The following is a 15382-nucleotide window of genomic DNA, read 5'->3' on the forward strand; positions in this document are numbered from 1 at the left end:
CTGTGACTAAGCTGTCCTGTTTCCTCGAAAATCAAATTGTTCCCGTTCTTTAAGTTAACCATTTCCTTATTACAATTGCAAACTGCTGACTTTCATTAATAAGTTACAAATCACCGTATTACCTACAATAATAAGAAAGGCGAAATAATCTACAGTAACAAGGTCCATAAAGAGCCACTGATAAAGAAAAAGCAGTATAAAAGGGTTTCTTAAGGCAACTTACCCTAAGGATTGAGTGTAAAAGAAGGAAGATGGCAAGCCGTGCCATTTTATATTTATCTTTACTATTCCACGTGCTTTCCATAGGCAGCAGTTCTCTAGTACAATTAAATAATGGAGGTTACCAGGATATTGTCCTTGCGATCCATCCAGGAATACCTGAGAATCAGAAAATTATTGAAAATTTACAGGTAAGAGTTTAAGAAATCTGTCTGTCTAAGGGTTCGTGCACATATTTTCCGTTTGAGTGTGATTTGACAAAATATTGGATCGGACTCAGACCAATGTTATTCTATGGGGCTGTGCACATGTCCGATTTTTTTCTTTTGGCCTGAATGCCCAGATTGGATCAGATTATCGGATCGCACATGACCATGCAAGTCAATGAGTTTGTGGCAAAAATTGGAACTGCTATCAGATAACACAATGGAGCATATGGAGAAATTTTTGTTCTCATCCGAGAAAATCGGACAACACTGCGATCACACTCTGATCAATCTCTGTCGTGTGACAATAGCAAAAGAAACAGTAGTTAATCTGATGATTTCACCTTTACTTTCCCATTATAAGGGAACCTGCATGCACAATTTTTTTTCTGCAGCTTTAATGCAAAAAAAATATTTTTTGTTGTTTTTTTTTTAATAAAAAAAAGCTCTTTTATGCATTTTCTAACCTTTCTTGTATATTTTTGCGGTTTGTGTCAAAATGATGTGCTTCAGCACCTGCAATTTTGTTGCATTTTTAACATTAGAAGTCATGTGAATTACTAATCATGTGATTGCATTTCTATTTTTTAAAGAATAACGTGAGTTGTAATTTGTAATATCAAAGTTGCAACAAAGAAGTGAAAGAAAAATGGAATTCACATTAAGGGTATGTGCACACGTCAGGATTATTTCCTGACAAAATCCTGAGAATTCTGCCAGAAATCCGTGTCTTTTTTCGCGCGGATTTCTCGCGGAATTTGCACGTTTTTTGCGCGGATTTTTTGCGGAATTTTTGCGGATTTTTTTTCCTCAATGACCTTTTTGATAGCAAATCCGCAAAAAATCCGGAAAAAGAATGAGCATGTCCGGATTTTTTGCGGGATGCGTTTTTTTTGCGGAAAAAAACGCTAACATCTGCACAAAAAATGCGGAATGCATTCTAAATGATAGGATGCATAATGTTAGCGTTTTTTACCAGATTTATAGCGTTTTTATGGCGAAAATCCGCAAAAAAAACGCTAAAAATCCTGATGTGTGCACATATCCTGACACTTGCATTTTTTTTTTTTAAAGCAATGGAGGTCTATGGGAGAGAAATAGAAAATTCTATCTGGGGAATTTTTTTAAGCAGAAGTAAGAAGAAAAAAAAGTAAAAACACAAATGTCAATAGTAGTGAGCCTCATATATTCCTAATGTCTTCAATGACTAACATTGGTGTGGTCTAATGTTACATGAAAATCTATAGTACTCAGTACAATCAATGCAGCTCTGTTTCTGCCACTTTCCTAGTGATTAGCTTCCTTTTTTGGAGTATTAATGGCATTTGTTTTCAGAATGCAGGGCTATAGCCTGTTCAGAAATGACCGTACAGATAAGCGAGGGGGAGGGGTGTGTCTATATGTAAAATCATCCTTAAAACCCATCCTGCGTGATAATATAGGTGAATTTAATGAAAATGTAGAATCCCTGTGGGTGGAGATAAAGGGAGGAGTAACAAATAATAAATTACTGATAGGGGTTTGTTATAAATCTCCAAAAATATGGAAGCAATGGAGAATATCCTTGTAAAGCATATAGATGAAGCTGCGACTCAAGGAGAAGTCATTATTATGGGGGACTTCAACCACCCTGAAATAGATTGGGGAACAGAAACCTGCAGTTCCAGCAAAGGTGATCGGTTTTTGACAACTATGAGAGACAATTACCTTTCACAACTGGTTCAGGACCCAACAAGAAGGGGGGCACTGCTAGACCTAATATTAACCAACAGGCCAGACCGCATAGCAAATATAAGGGTTGCGGGTCACTTGGGGAATAGTGATCTCAAAATAATAAGTTTTCATGTATCCTTTAATAAGATGTGTAGTAGAGGGGCTACACGGACACTAAACTTCAGGAGGGCAAATTTCCAATGGATGAGAGACGATCTTGGTGCAATTAACTGGGACGATATCCTGAGACACAAAAATACACAAAGAAAATGTGAGATGTTTATTAGCATCCTGGATAGGACCTGTGCACAGTATATACCGTATGGGAATAAACATACTAGAAATAGGAGAATATTTAGAATTGAGAGTCCTCAGTGGTTGATACCTTTTAATAGCTAACTGAAAAGATGGTAACAAATTGCAAGCTTTCGAGACTACACAGGTCTCTTCATCAGGCAAAGACTGTCTTTGCCTGATGAAGAGACCTGTGTAGTCTCGAAAGCTTGCAATTTGTTACCATCTTTTCAGTTAGCCATTAAAAGGTATCAACCACTGAGGACTCTCAATTCTAAATATTTTTCTATCCACTGGCTAACACGGTACCAATATATATTTCTTTCCTGTATAGAAATAGGAGGAAACCAATATGGCTAAATAGAGCTGTAAGGGGCGCAAGAAGTGACAAAAAGAAAGCATTTAGAGAATTAAAGGAAGTAGGTAGTGATGAGGCATTAAATAAATACAGAAAATTAAATAAATTCTGTAAAAAGCAAATCAAGGCAGCAAAGATTGAGACAGAGGGACTCATTGCCAGAGAGAGTCAAAATAATCCCAAAATATTCTTTAACTACGTAAATAGTAAGAAACTAAAAAATGATAGTGTTGGCCCCCTTAAAAATAGTCTGGGTGAAATGGTGGATGAGGATGAGGAAAAAGCCAATATGCTAAATGACTTTTTTTCATCAGTATTTACACAAGAAAATCCCATGGCAGACAAAATAACTAGTGATAAAAATTCCCCATTAACCCCTATCTGACCTCGGACAGGATAGTACGTCCGAGGTCAGATCCTCTGCTTTGATGCGGGCTCCGGCGGTGAGCCCGCACCAAAGCCGGGACATGTCAGCTGTTTTGAACAGCTGACATGTGCCCGTAATAGGCGTGGGCAGAATCACGATCTGCCCGCACATATTAACTAGTTAAATGCCGCTGTCAAACGCAGATAGCGGCATTTAACTACCGCATCCGGCCGGGCGGCCGGAAATGATGTCATCGCCGACCCCCATCACATGATCGATGCGTCTCCATTGTAACCATAGAGGTCCTTGAGACCTCTATGGTTACTGATCGCCGGTGGCTGTGAGCGCCACCCTGTGGTCGGCGCTCACAGCACACCTCCATTTCTGCTACATAGCAGCGATCAGCAGATCGCTGCTATGTAGCAGAGGCGATCAAGTTGTGCCTGCTTCTAGCCTCCCATGGAGGCTATTGAAGCATGGCAAAAGTGAAAAAAAAAGTTGAAAAAAATGTTAAAAAAATAAAAAAAATATAAAAGTTTAAATCACCCCCCTTTCGCCCCAATCAAAATAAATCCATAAAAAAAATCAAATCTACACATATTTGGTATCGCCGCGCTCAGAATCGCCCGATCTAACAATTAAAAAAAAGCATTAACCTGATCGCTAAACAGCGTAGCAGGAAAAAAATTCGAAATGCCAGAATTACGTTTTTTTGGTCGCCGCAACATTGCATTAAAATGCAATAACAGGCGATCAAAAGAACGTATCTGCACCGAAATGGTATCATTAAAAACATCATCTCAGCACGCAAAAAATAAGCCCTCAACCGACCCCAGATCACGAAAAATGGAGACGCTACAAGTATCAGAAAATGGCGCAATTTTTTTTTAGCAAAGTTTGGAATTTCTTTTCACCACTTAGATAAAAAATAACCTAGTGATGTTAGGTGTCTATGAACTCGTAATGACCTTGAGAATCATAATGGCAGGTCAGTTTTAGCATTTAGTGAACCTAGCAAAAAAGCCAAACAAAAAACAAGTGTGGGACTGCACTTTTTTTGCAATTTCACCGCACTTGGAATTTTTTTCCCATTTTCTAGTACACGACATGCTAAAACCAATGATGTCATTCAAAAGTACAACTCGTCCCACAAAAAATAAGCCCTCACATGGCCAAATTGACGGAAAAATAAAAAAGTTATGGCTCTGGGAAGGAGGGGAGCGAAAACGAACACGAAAAAACAAAAAATCCCAAGGTCATGAAGGGGTTAAATGTCACCTGCTTAACCCAGCAGGAAGTACGGCGGCGTCTAAAAATCACTAAAATTGACAAATCTCCGGGCCCGGATGGGATACACCCCCGAGTACTGCAGGAACTAAGTACAGTCATTGATAGACCATTATTTTTAATCTTTAAAGAGTCCATAATAATAGGGTCTGTACCACAGGACTGGCGTATAACAAATGTGGTGCCAATATTCAAAAAGGGGACAAAAACTGAACTCGGAAATTATAGACCAGTAAGCTTAACCTCTACTGTGGGTAAAATCCTGGAGGGCATTCAAAGGGATGCTATACTGGAGTATCTGAAGAGGAATAACCTCATGACCCAGTATCAGCACGGGTTTACTAGGGACCGTTCATGTCAGACTAATTTGATCAGTTTCTATGAAGAGGTAAGTTCCGGACTGGACCAAGGGAACCCAGTGGACGTAGTGTATATGGACTTTTCAAAAGCTTTTGATACGGTGTCACCCAAAAGGTTGAAACATAAAATGAGAACAATGGGGTTAGGGGAAAATATGTGTAAGTGGGTTGAGAGCTGGCTCAAGGATAGGAAACAAAGGGTGGTTATTAATGGAGCACACTCGGACTGGGTAGCGGTTAGCGGGGTACCACAGGGGTCAGTATTGGGCCCTCTTCTTTTTAACATATTTATTAATGACCTTGTAGGGGGCATTCAGAGTAGAATTTCAATATTTGCAGATGACACTAAACTCTGCAGGGTAATCAATACAGGGGAGGACAATTTTATATTACAGGATGATTTATGTAAACTAGAAGCTTGGGCTGATAAATGGCAAATGAGCTTTAATGGGGATAAATGTAAGGTCATGCACTTGGGTAGAAGTAATAAGATGTATAATTATGTGCTTAATTCTAAAACTCTGGGCAAAACCGTCAATGAAAAAGACCTGGGTGTATGGGTGGATGACAAACTCATATTCAGTGGCCAGTGTCAGGCAGCTGCTACAAAGGCAAATAAAATAATGGGATGCATTAGAGGCATAGATGCTCATGAGGAGAACATAATTTTACCTCTATACAAGTCACTAGTTCGACCACACTTAGAATACTGTGCACAGTTCTGGTCTCCGGTGTATAAGAAAGACATAGCTGAACTGGAGCAGGTGCAGAGAAGAGCGACCAAGGTTATTAGAGGACTGGGGGGTCTGCAATACCAAGACAGGTTATTACACTTGGGGCTATTTAGTTTGGAAAAATGAAGACTAAGGGGTGAACTTATTTTAATGTATAAATATATGAGGGGACAGTACAAAGACCTTTCTTATGATCTTTTTAATCATAGACCTGAAACAGGAACAAGGGGGCATCCTCTACGTCTGGGGGAAAGAAGGTTTAAGCATAATAACAGACGCGGGTTCTTTACTGTAAGAGCAGTGAAACTATGGAACTCTCTGTCGTATGATGTTGTAATGAGTGATTCATTACTTAAATTTAAGAGGGGACTGGATACCTTTCTGGAAAAGTATAATGTTACTGGGTAAATACACTAGATTCCTTGATAGGGCGTTGATCCAGGGAACTAGTCTGATTGCCATATGTGGAGTCGGGAAGGAATTTTTTTCTCCAAGGTGGAGCTTACTCTTTGCCACATGGGCTTTTTTTGCCTTCCTCTGGATCAACATGTTAGGGCATGTTAGGTTAAGCTATGGGTTGAACTAGATGGACCTAAAGTCTTCCTTCAACCTTAATAACTATGTAACTATGTAACTATGTATATGTTTCTTACTGTTGATAAAGACTGAACATTAAAACAATGATGTAATTCTGCAGTCACCATAACTAGTGTTGAGCATTCCGATACCGCAAGTATCGGGTATCGACCGATACTTGCGGTATCGGAATTCCGATACCGAGATCCAATACTTTTGTGGTATCAGGTATCGGTATCGGATCCATAGTGAGGTGTAAAATAAAGAATTAAAATAAAAAATATTGATATATTCACCTCTCCGGCGGCCCCTGGACATCACCGCGGGTAACCGGCAGGCTTCTTTGTTTAAAATGAGCGCATTTAGGACCTGAGGAATGACGTCGCGGCTTCTGATTGGTCGCGTGCCGCCCATGTGACCGCCACGCGACCAATCAGAAGCCGCGACGTCATTCCTCAGGTCCTAAATTCCTAGAATGAGCGCGTTTAGGACCTGAGGAATGACGTCACGGCTTCTGATTGGTCGCGTGCCACCCATGTGACCGCCACGCGACCAATCAGAAGCCGCGACGTCATTCTCAGGCACTAAACTCCTCATTCTAGGAATTTAGGACCTGAGGAATGATGTCGCGGCTTCTGATTGGTCGCGTGGCGGTCACATGGGCGGCACGCGACCAATCAGAAGCCGCGACGTCATTCCTCAGGTCCTAAACGCGCGCATTTTAAACAAAGAAACCTGCCGGTTACCCGCGGTGATGTCCAGGGGCCGCCGGAGAGGTGAATATATCAATATTTTTTATTTTAATTTTTTATTTTACACATTAACATGGATCCCAGGGCCTGAAGGAGAGTTTCCTCTCCTTCAGACCCTGGGAACCATCAGGATACCTTCCGATACTTGGTGTCCCATTGACTTGTATTGGTATCGGATATCGGTATCGGCGATATCCGATACTTTTCGGGTATCGGCCGATACTATCCGATACCGATACTTTTAAGTATCGGACGGTATCGCTCAACACTAACCATAACACAACTCATGAAAAAATAATTAGGGAAAAAACCCACAATGACTGACTTCTGTAAAAAAGAGGTTAAAAAAAAGCTTGGTAAAATTTTTGAAAATCTCAAGGGCAAATTTGTTAAATATTCTGATACAAACTTGAATATCCTAAGGGATAAGGTTGGATGATTGGTTATTTCTAGTCTTGAAAGTCAATAATCGGTTAAAGAATTTGTCTTGGGTAAATCAATTTTATGATTTGTTTCGGGCTTGACTGTGAAATGATACCTAATCTTATTTTATATACCGTACATCCCGTGCTATAACAGATTACAGAAACTTAGCAATTTCCAAGTTCTTCCCAATAAAGTAATCTGCCCTTATTTGATTTAACATTTTACTGCTGCTACAAGAAAAGACTTTGGAACAAAATAACATAGTAATAACAACTGAGAAACAGATAATTATGCCGATGTAGCCAAAAAGTAGTTTATGACACAATCTGTATACCTGGAGTTTTTTTGTTGTTGTTTTGGAAGTTAAAAAAAGGAATTCTAAGGAATTCTTCTGCCTAATGAAAAATATTCCACTTTCAAAAATATAACTGAAAAAAGTAAAAGTACGTCTCAAGACTTAATATTTTGGACATAGAGTTTAACTAAATAATATGCATGAACCTGGTTCAGCAGACATGTCATTATTCCATGGCAGGAGGACCAGTATGCTGTGAAACTCCTCATACCTGCTATCATCCCTGGCGCCTCCTCCGATTAGTACCCCTGATGTGACGTCATGCCTGTGTTTACACCATAATGATGATGTCACACCGGACCTACTAAACAGAAGAGGCATCGGGGGAGCATTTGGAGCAGGTTCCCTGAGTTGCAGCCAAGCAGCTGTGAAGTACCAACATGGTTGCTGAACCAGGCACTGTGTAAGTTTTTGCTCTACTTTTATCTTTTTGCTCTCATTGTATAATTTTTTAGTTGTATGAATTCTAACTCTTCTTCTTACAATTTGTCTTAACAAGAACATGTTAAAAGAAGCCACAAATTATATGTTCTCTGCCACAAAAAACAGGCTCTTCATACAGAGTGCCAAAATTTTAATTCCACTGACATGGAGAAAAAACGATACATATCTCAAAACAAGGACTGAAACGTACGATAAGGTAGGAAACTTAAAATTGTTTGAATAACATTAAAAATATATTTTTTTACTATATGAATACATATAATGAGGTAACTGAACTTTAAAATCTCTGTGAAACATTTCAAAGTTTTATTTGGTGGCTTCCAAGTTCTGAAACCCCCACCGATCACTGAAAGAAAGAGGCAGAACTGCTCCGCCAAGCACAGCTCTCGTCAAAGACTAACAATGGCTTTCTATTGAGCCCACGATGGATGACGGTCTCCATACCCATATCCCACCAATGAAAACTTCTGATATGTCTCTATCTCATGCTAAAAGTTTTATGAAAGTTCTGATACTCTTTTGAGTTTTTGAAGATCGATATAGTGGATGCTTTCCTGAAACGGAAGATCGATAGTCTTTTTAGCTTTTATTTCCAGAATAAACCTTACAACGTTTGGAATAAAATATTCCAAATTACATATTTTTTTATAAATTACTCCTTAGTTTGCTATGTTTTATATTTTACTATTGGTATGATCTTGGAGGGGTTTTCCAAAGCAAACAACAATGTTAACAGAAATATATTATTTCCACCCAATATTTTGAATTTATGAAACTTAATTCTAGAATAATAAGTACATTTAAGTGTTCACTTATTTTTAATATTTTGTAAAATTAGGCAGACATCATTGTTGCTGCACCACATTTGAAAAATGGAGACGACCCATACACTTTACAGTACGGCCAATGTGGGGAAAAAGGCATATATATTCATTTTACGCCAGATTTCCTGGTAGATGATAAACTACTCTCAGTATACGGACCCAGAGGTAAAAAGAAAACTTTTGAAATATATTTCTAGAAAGTAAGACTAATTAGATTTGCAAACTTATTGCAATTGTGAAATAATAAAATTAATGTAGATTATACTATTAGATGAGATGTGTGATCCTGTTTGAGTGGTTTGACTTTTCCTTACACTGTTCACACACCAGCAAGTGAATAAAAAACTTGTTCAACAGTTGCAGTTATTCTTGACGTTGCATGTCCTATTGTTGTGTAACTGCAGTCTATACCATATAACTGGTCTACATTAAAAATAATTCTACGGCATTGTGCTTTTTACCATCCATCTATATTCTAAATATCCAGGAGTAATAACAGGAACAATGGAGCACTCTAAGAAATGTTTCTCTGATATATGTAATTTATAAGGCATAAAGGTATTAACTAAAATATAGACATCAAGAAAGCATACAAGTCGTTTTTAAAGGATCTGGCACCTAAAATTTCCAAATCTAAAACCTGTAAGGTTTAAAGCAGCCAGGCCTTCCCCTTATTTTATTCCTGCTGCTCCCTTGAGTATTCTGTATTTTGTTTATTTTTTGTAAATCCGACATACGGTAAGAGAGATATAGGATTTCTTATTTAGTGCTAATTTTTATGGTCTATATCAAGAGGGGCTGTGGCTCACAGGGTAATAATGCAGAGCAGCCTGATGACACGCCCGAGAGGAACTTTTGAGTGACGCCCCTTTAGTAGAGACCAGAAAGATCAGCACTAAATAAAAAGGCCAATATCTCCAGAACGTATAATGGTTTTACAAAAAATAAAAAGAATCGAATACTCAGGGGAACTGCAGGAATAAAATATTAGCATAACCCTGCCACTTTTGACCTACAGTTCCTCTTTAAATGTACTTAACATTGTACAATCACTTAGTTTCTGCCTAGATTTATTATTTTCTTGCTGACTTTGAAAATTGGCTTAAATATTTTCACATCTGTATATAAAATATTCACAAGTTAAAAGGTAATTTTTCCGCATTTGTACTGCTTTCATGAATCTTGCTTTTGTTATAGGGCGAGTATTTGTCCATGAATGGGCTCACCTCAGATGGGGGGTCTTTGACGAATACAATTCATTATCCCCATTCTACATTGCTAATAGTGGTCAGATAGAAGCTACAAGGTATGGAAAAAAATGCATTTAATAATTACTAGTCAGCATAATATTAAAAATGAGCAATAGATAAACTTATTTATTTTTCTACCACATAACAATCCTCTGCTAAAGAGGACTAACTAACTAGAAATACTTGACTAGGGTTCGTCTATGTCAGCTATCCCTAGATGCACCACTCCAATGGTTGGCAAAATGTTATGGTTCCGCAATATGCCTGTTAAGTAAGACTGCATCCAGGGAAACTCTGGAAACCTCCATACACAAGTGATCCTGCGTAACTCCCATGGTGCAGAGGCAAAGCTGTCTCAGCTTGCAGCATCAAAAAGCAACAATGATCTGAAAACTTAAGTTTTAGGAGCACACTGCCCCCCAGCAAGCAGGAATGACTCTTTTTGTACAGAGGTATCAAGCGCCTAAGTCAAAACACACAAAAGATGGATCTCTCTCTGCAACTACTCCAGAGTAACCATTAGTGCTTGTCTTGCTTTGGATCTCAGTTTAGGTGGACGGAAATGTCTTGGTAGGTTTACAGTTGTGCCATACTCCTCCTATTTTTGGATGATGAATTGAACAGTGCTCAGTGAGATATCCAGAGCTTGGGCTGTTTTTTGTACTCTAACCCTGCTTTACTCTTATTCACAACTTTATCCCTGACCTGTCTGGTGTGTTCATTGGTTTCCATGATCCCTAATGTTCTCAAATAAACCTCTGAGGCCTTCACAGAACAGCTGTAGTTATACCGAGAATACATTACACACAAGTGGATTCAGTTTACTAATGTGACCTCTAAGGCAATTGGTCACTTAGGATTTTATTTAGTGGCCTCAGTCTACAGGGACCTGACTACAATTTCACATCACAATTTTCAGATTTATGCTTTTAAAATATTTAGAAAACCATGTACCTTTACACTTTACAAATACTTGCTACTTTGTGTTGGCATATTACATAAGAGCCAAAATATAAACATTTAAGTTTGTGGGTGTAACGTGAAAAAATGTGGAGAAGTCTACGGGGTATGAATACTTTTTCAAGGTACTGTATATGGCATAGATAACTACATTTAGATAAATTATGTGTGATACAATTTATTCTCTTTTATTTCTCAGGTGTCCTGTGGGACTTGAAGGTGTTTATATTAAAGAACAATGCACAGGACACAATTGTGAGTGCAAAAGAGACAAAGACACAGGACTCTATGAAGATGGCTGTGTGTTTGTTCCTGACAAAAATGTTGCTACCAAACAATCCATAATGTATCTGCAGGCTGTACCTACAGTAAGTTGCAACTATTCAGTGGAGTGCTTTATGTCGCTCTCCTGTAGACTGTAAGCTCTTATGCTCAACAGGGTCCTCTTTCGCTCCCCTGTAAAGTGTAAGCTCTTTTGATCAGCGGGGTCCTCTCTCTCAATTGTACAATGTAAGTTTTTATGGTTAGCGTGGTCCTCACTCTCTCCCCGAAAAGAATAAGCTCTTATAGATAGTGTGGTGCACTCTCTCCTGTAGAGTGTAAGCTCTTATAGTCAGCGGGGTCCTCGCTCTCTCTCTCTCTCATGTAGAGTATATGCTCTTATGGTCAGTGGAGTCCTCTCTCTCTATCTCCTGTAGAGTGTAGGCTCTTATGGTCAGGGGAGTCCTCTCTCTCTCTCCTGTAGAGTATATGCTCTTATGGTCAGTGGAGTCCTCTCTCTCTCTCTCCCGTAGAGTGTAGGCTCTTATGGTCAGGGGAGTCCTCTCTCTCACTCTCCTGTAGAGTATATGCTCTTATGGTCAGCAGGGTCCTCTCTCTCTCATGTAGAGTATATGCTCTTATGGTCAGTGGAGTCCTCTCTCTCTATCTCCTGTAGAGTGTAGGCTCTTATGGTCAGGGGAGTCCTCTCTCTCGCTCTCTCCTGTAGAGTGTAGGCTCTTATGGTCAGGGGAGTCCTCTCTCTCGCTCTCTCCTGTAGAGTATAAGCTCTTATGGTCAGCAGGGTCCTCTCTCTCTCATGTAGAGTATATGCACTTATGGTCAGTGGAGTCCTCTCTCTCTCTCCTGTAGAGTGTAGGCTCTTATGGTCAGGGGAGTCCTCTCTCTCGCTCTCCTGTAGAGTATATGCTCTTATGGTCAGTGGAGTCCTCTCTCTCTCTCTCCCGTAGAGTGTAGGCTCTTATGGTCAGGGGAGTCCTCTCTCTCACTCTCCTGTAGAGTGTATGCTCTTATGGTCAGCAGGGTCCTCTCTCTCTCATGTAGAGTATTTGCTCTTATGGTCAGTGGAGTCCTCTCTCTCTATCTCCTGTAGAGTGTAGGCTCTTATGGTCAGGGGAGTCCTCTCTCTCGCTCTCTCCTGTAGAGTATAAGCTCTTATGGTCAGCAGGGTCCTCTCTCTCTCATGTAGAGTATATGCACTTATGGTCAGTGGAGTCCTCTCTCTCTCTCCTGTAGAGTGTAGGCTCTTATGGTCAGGGGAGTCCTCTCTCTCGCTCTCCTGTAGAGTATATGCTCTTATGGTCAGTGGAGTCCTCTCTCTCTCTCTTCCGTAGAGTGTAGGCTCTTATGGTCAGGGGAATCCTCTCTCTCACTCTCCTGTAGAGTATATGCTCTTATGGTCAGCAGGGCTCTCTCTCTCTCATGTAGAGTATATGCTCTTATGGTCAGTGGAGTCCTCTCTCTCTATCTCCTGTAGAGTGTAGGCTCTTATGGTCAGGGGAGTCCTCTCTCTTGCTCTCTCCTGTAGAGTATAAGCTCTTATGGTTAGCAGGGTCCTCTCTTTCTCATGTCTCATGTAGAGTATATGCTCTTATGGTCAGTGGGGTCCTCTCTCTCTCTCTCCTGTAGAGTGTAAGCTATTATGGTCAGCAGGGTCCTCTCGGTCTCCTGTAGAGTATATGCTCTTATGGTCAGCGGAGTCCTCTCTCTCTCTCTCTCCTGTAGAGTGTAGGCTCTTATGGTCAGCGGAGTCCTCTCTCTCACTCTCCTGTAGAGTATAAGCTCTTATGGTCAGCAGGGTCCTCTCTCTCTCATGTAGAGTATATGCTCTTATGGTCAGCAGGGTCCCCTCACTCTTTGTCCCTCCTCTCCCTCACTTGTATTTTCTGAGTAAGCTTTCCAGTATTGAGATCCATTCAAATTTATTTGCCGCAAATTGAATTTTTGGGGAAAATTTGGCAACGTCGATAAATTCCACTTTCAATGGATTCACTTATCTCTACTGGATATCCTAAATCCCACCAATGCAAAAAGAAAGTGATGTTTAATACAAACACATAATTGCCATTCCCTAACATATGAATCTCAGATATAACAATTTTTCACCTTTTATGTTAACAAATGTAATTGATTACAGGTATCTGAATTTTGTGATGCTCAGAATCACAACACAGAAGCTCCAAATTTACAAAACAGAATGTGCAACTATCGCAGTACATGGGAAGTCATCTTGAACTCAACTGATATCCAGACTACTCCTGAAGCATCTAATACAAATATTCCTGAACCCACCATCACTCTTCATCGGGTATCAGACAGAGTGGTCACCTTAGTGTCTGATGTGTCTGGAAGTATGAGTGCAGTAAGTGTTCAGATCATCCATGATTGCTTTTATATATATCCATGTTATATATGAACCTTCCTGCACTTTTCTCTTTTCCAGGATATGTGCAGACTTGTATAGAGCGAGGCTGCGACGTGGCCGTCTACTGTATACAAGTGTATGAAGCGAGGGCTCGCCCACTAGACAGCTTCTGTCCACCACCTTTGTTCCCAGCTCAGAAACTGGTGAATCCTCGCAGTGCACAGTGCGTACGCAGTGAGGATTCAAAAGTCTGCAGTAACAGAGTGTCAGCTGTCTTGGTTCAAACGATCTCAGCATATGGACTCCATTCAAAGGCATCACCAACTATGGTGTTTCCAGGAGCACTAACATGCATAAATCCATGATCTTATCTTGCTCAGCATCAGAGAGGAGGCTAATGTCAATTTACATTGCCATGTGGACTTCCTCAAAATGGCTAGCAGCCATGACATCTGATGCATAACTTGTACTGTGGAGGTCAGTACCTGGGTCACCACACATGAGCAATTCCCAGTGGAGCACAGTATGTATGGCAGAGTCACTTTCCATTTTCTGTAGGAGCACTAAGTCTCTCTTTTCTGTAGCGTGTAAGCTCTTATGGTCAGCGGGATACACTTTAGAGGAGAAAAAAAGAGAGTACCCCGCTGACCATAAGAGCTTACACTTTAGAGGAGAAAAAAAGAGAGTACCCCGCTGACCATAAGAGCTTACACTTTAGAGGAGAAAAAAAGAGAGTATCCCGCTGACCATAAGAGCTTACACTTTAGAGGAGAAAAAAAGAGAGTATCCCGCTGACCATAAGAGCTTACACTTTAGAGGAGAAAAAAAGAGAGTAAGCTCTTATGGTCAGCGGGATACTCTCTTTTTTTCTCCTCTAAAGTGTAAGCTCTTATGGTCAGCGAGATACTCTCTTTTTTCTCCTCTAAAGTGTAAGCTCTTATGGTCAGCGGGATACTCTCTTTTTTTCTCCTCTAAAGTGTAAGCTCTTATGGTCAGCAGGATCCTCTCTTTTTCTCTCCTCTAAAGTGTAAGCTCTCATGGTCAGCATGTCTCCCTCTCCTTTCCCCCTGTATGTATTTCCTGAGCTATTGCAAGCTTTCCAGTATTGAGAATAGTGCAAATTTATTTACCGCAAATCAAATTGTGGGGGAAAATTTGGAGAATTTGGCGAATTCGAATTTGAAAACATCCGTCATCTCTACTTCTCATATATCCTGAAATTGCATGGATCACAAAAATAAACCTTGGACCAGATTTACATTATACTATGGACCGGATTCAATATTGTACAAGATTGTACCTGCTATATAGTGCAATACTCATAAGATACAGCATGTGTTTAAAACAAAATAACATACCGTATTAATTATCTCATTTTTTCTTACAAAATTGATCCTCTTCAATTGCAAACTGTATTTTAATATGCATTTCTAAAATGATATAGTATATTAATCATGTTAATTCACGTGGGGCCTCCATGCTATTAAACCACGCACCTTAAAACAGAATTAGATACCAAGGGAGAAATACTAATTGAATTAAATACACAATATAAGCATGTTTAGTAATTCTCAGTCATAGACCATCTCATTATACCTATCTCTAGCATTCCTA

General features: G+C 39.8%; 1 protein-coding gene across 2 annotated transcripts in view; it reads left to right on the forward strand.

The window, feature by feature from the left end:
• The first annotated feature begins 222 nt into the window (after positions 1 to 222).
• Positions 223 to 15382, forward strand: part of LOC138648037 (calcium-activated chloride channel regulator 1-like) — a 54325-nt gene continuing 39165 nt past the window's right edge. Inside the window, exons 1-6 of one of the 2 annotated variants that reach the window (XM_069737507.1) lie at positions 223 to 410; positions 8146 to 8286; positions 8929 to 9079; positions 10112 to 10220; positions 11324 to 11492; positions 13541 to 13765. In XM_069737507.1, coding sequence (XP_069593608.1) covers positions 252 to 410; positions 8146 to 8286; positions 8929 to 9079; positions 10112 to 10220; positions 11324 to 11492; positions 13541 to 13765 — 954 coding nt within the window. In that variant the 5' untranslated portion in view covers positions 223 to 251. The remainder of the gene's footprint in view (positions 411 to 8145; positions 8287 to 8928; positions 9080 to 10111; positions 10221 to 11323; positions 11493 to 13540; positions 13766 to 15382) is intronic. The other variant, XM_069737508.1, reaches the window with a different exon arrangement.

The sequence above is a fragment of the Ranitomeya imitator genome, chromosome 8 (genome assembly GCF_032444005.1).
Source record: "Ranitomeya imitator isolate aRanImi1 chromosome 8, aRanImi1.pri, whole genome shotgun sequence".
NCBI classification, from domain to species: domain Eukaryota; kingdom Metazoa; phylum Chordata; class Amphibia; order Anura; family Dendrobatidae; genus Ranitomeya; species Ranitomeya imitator.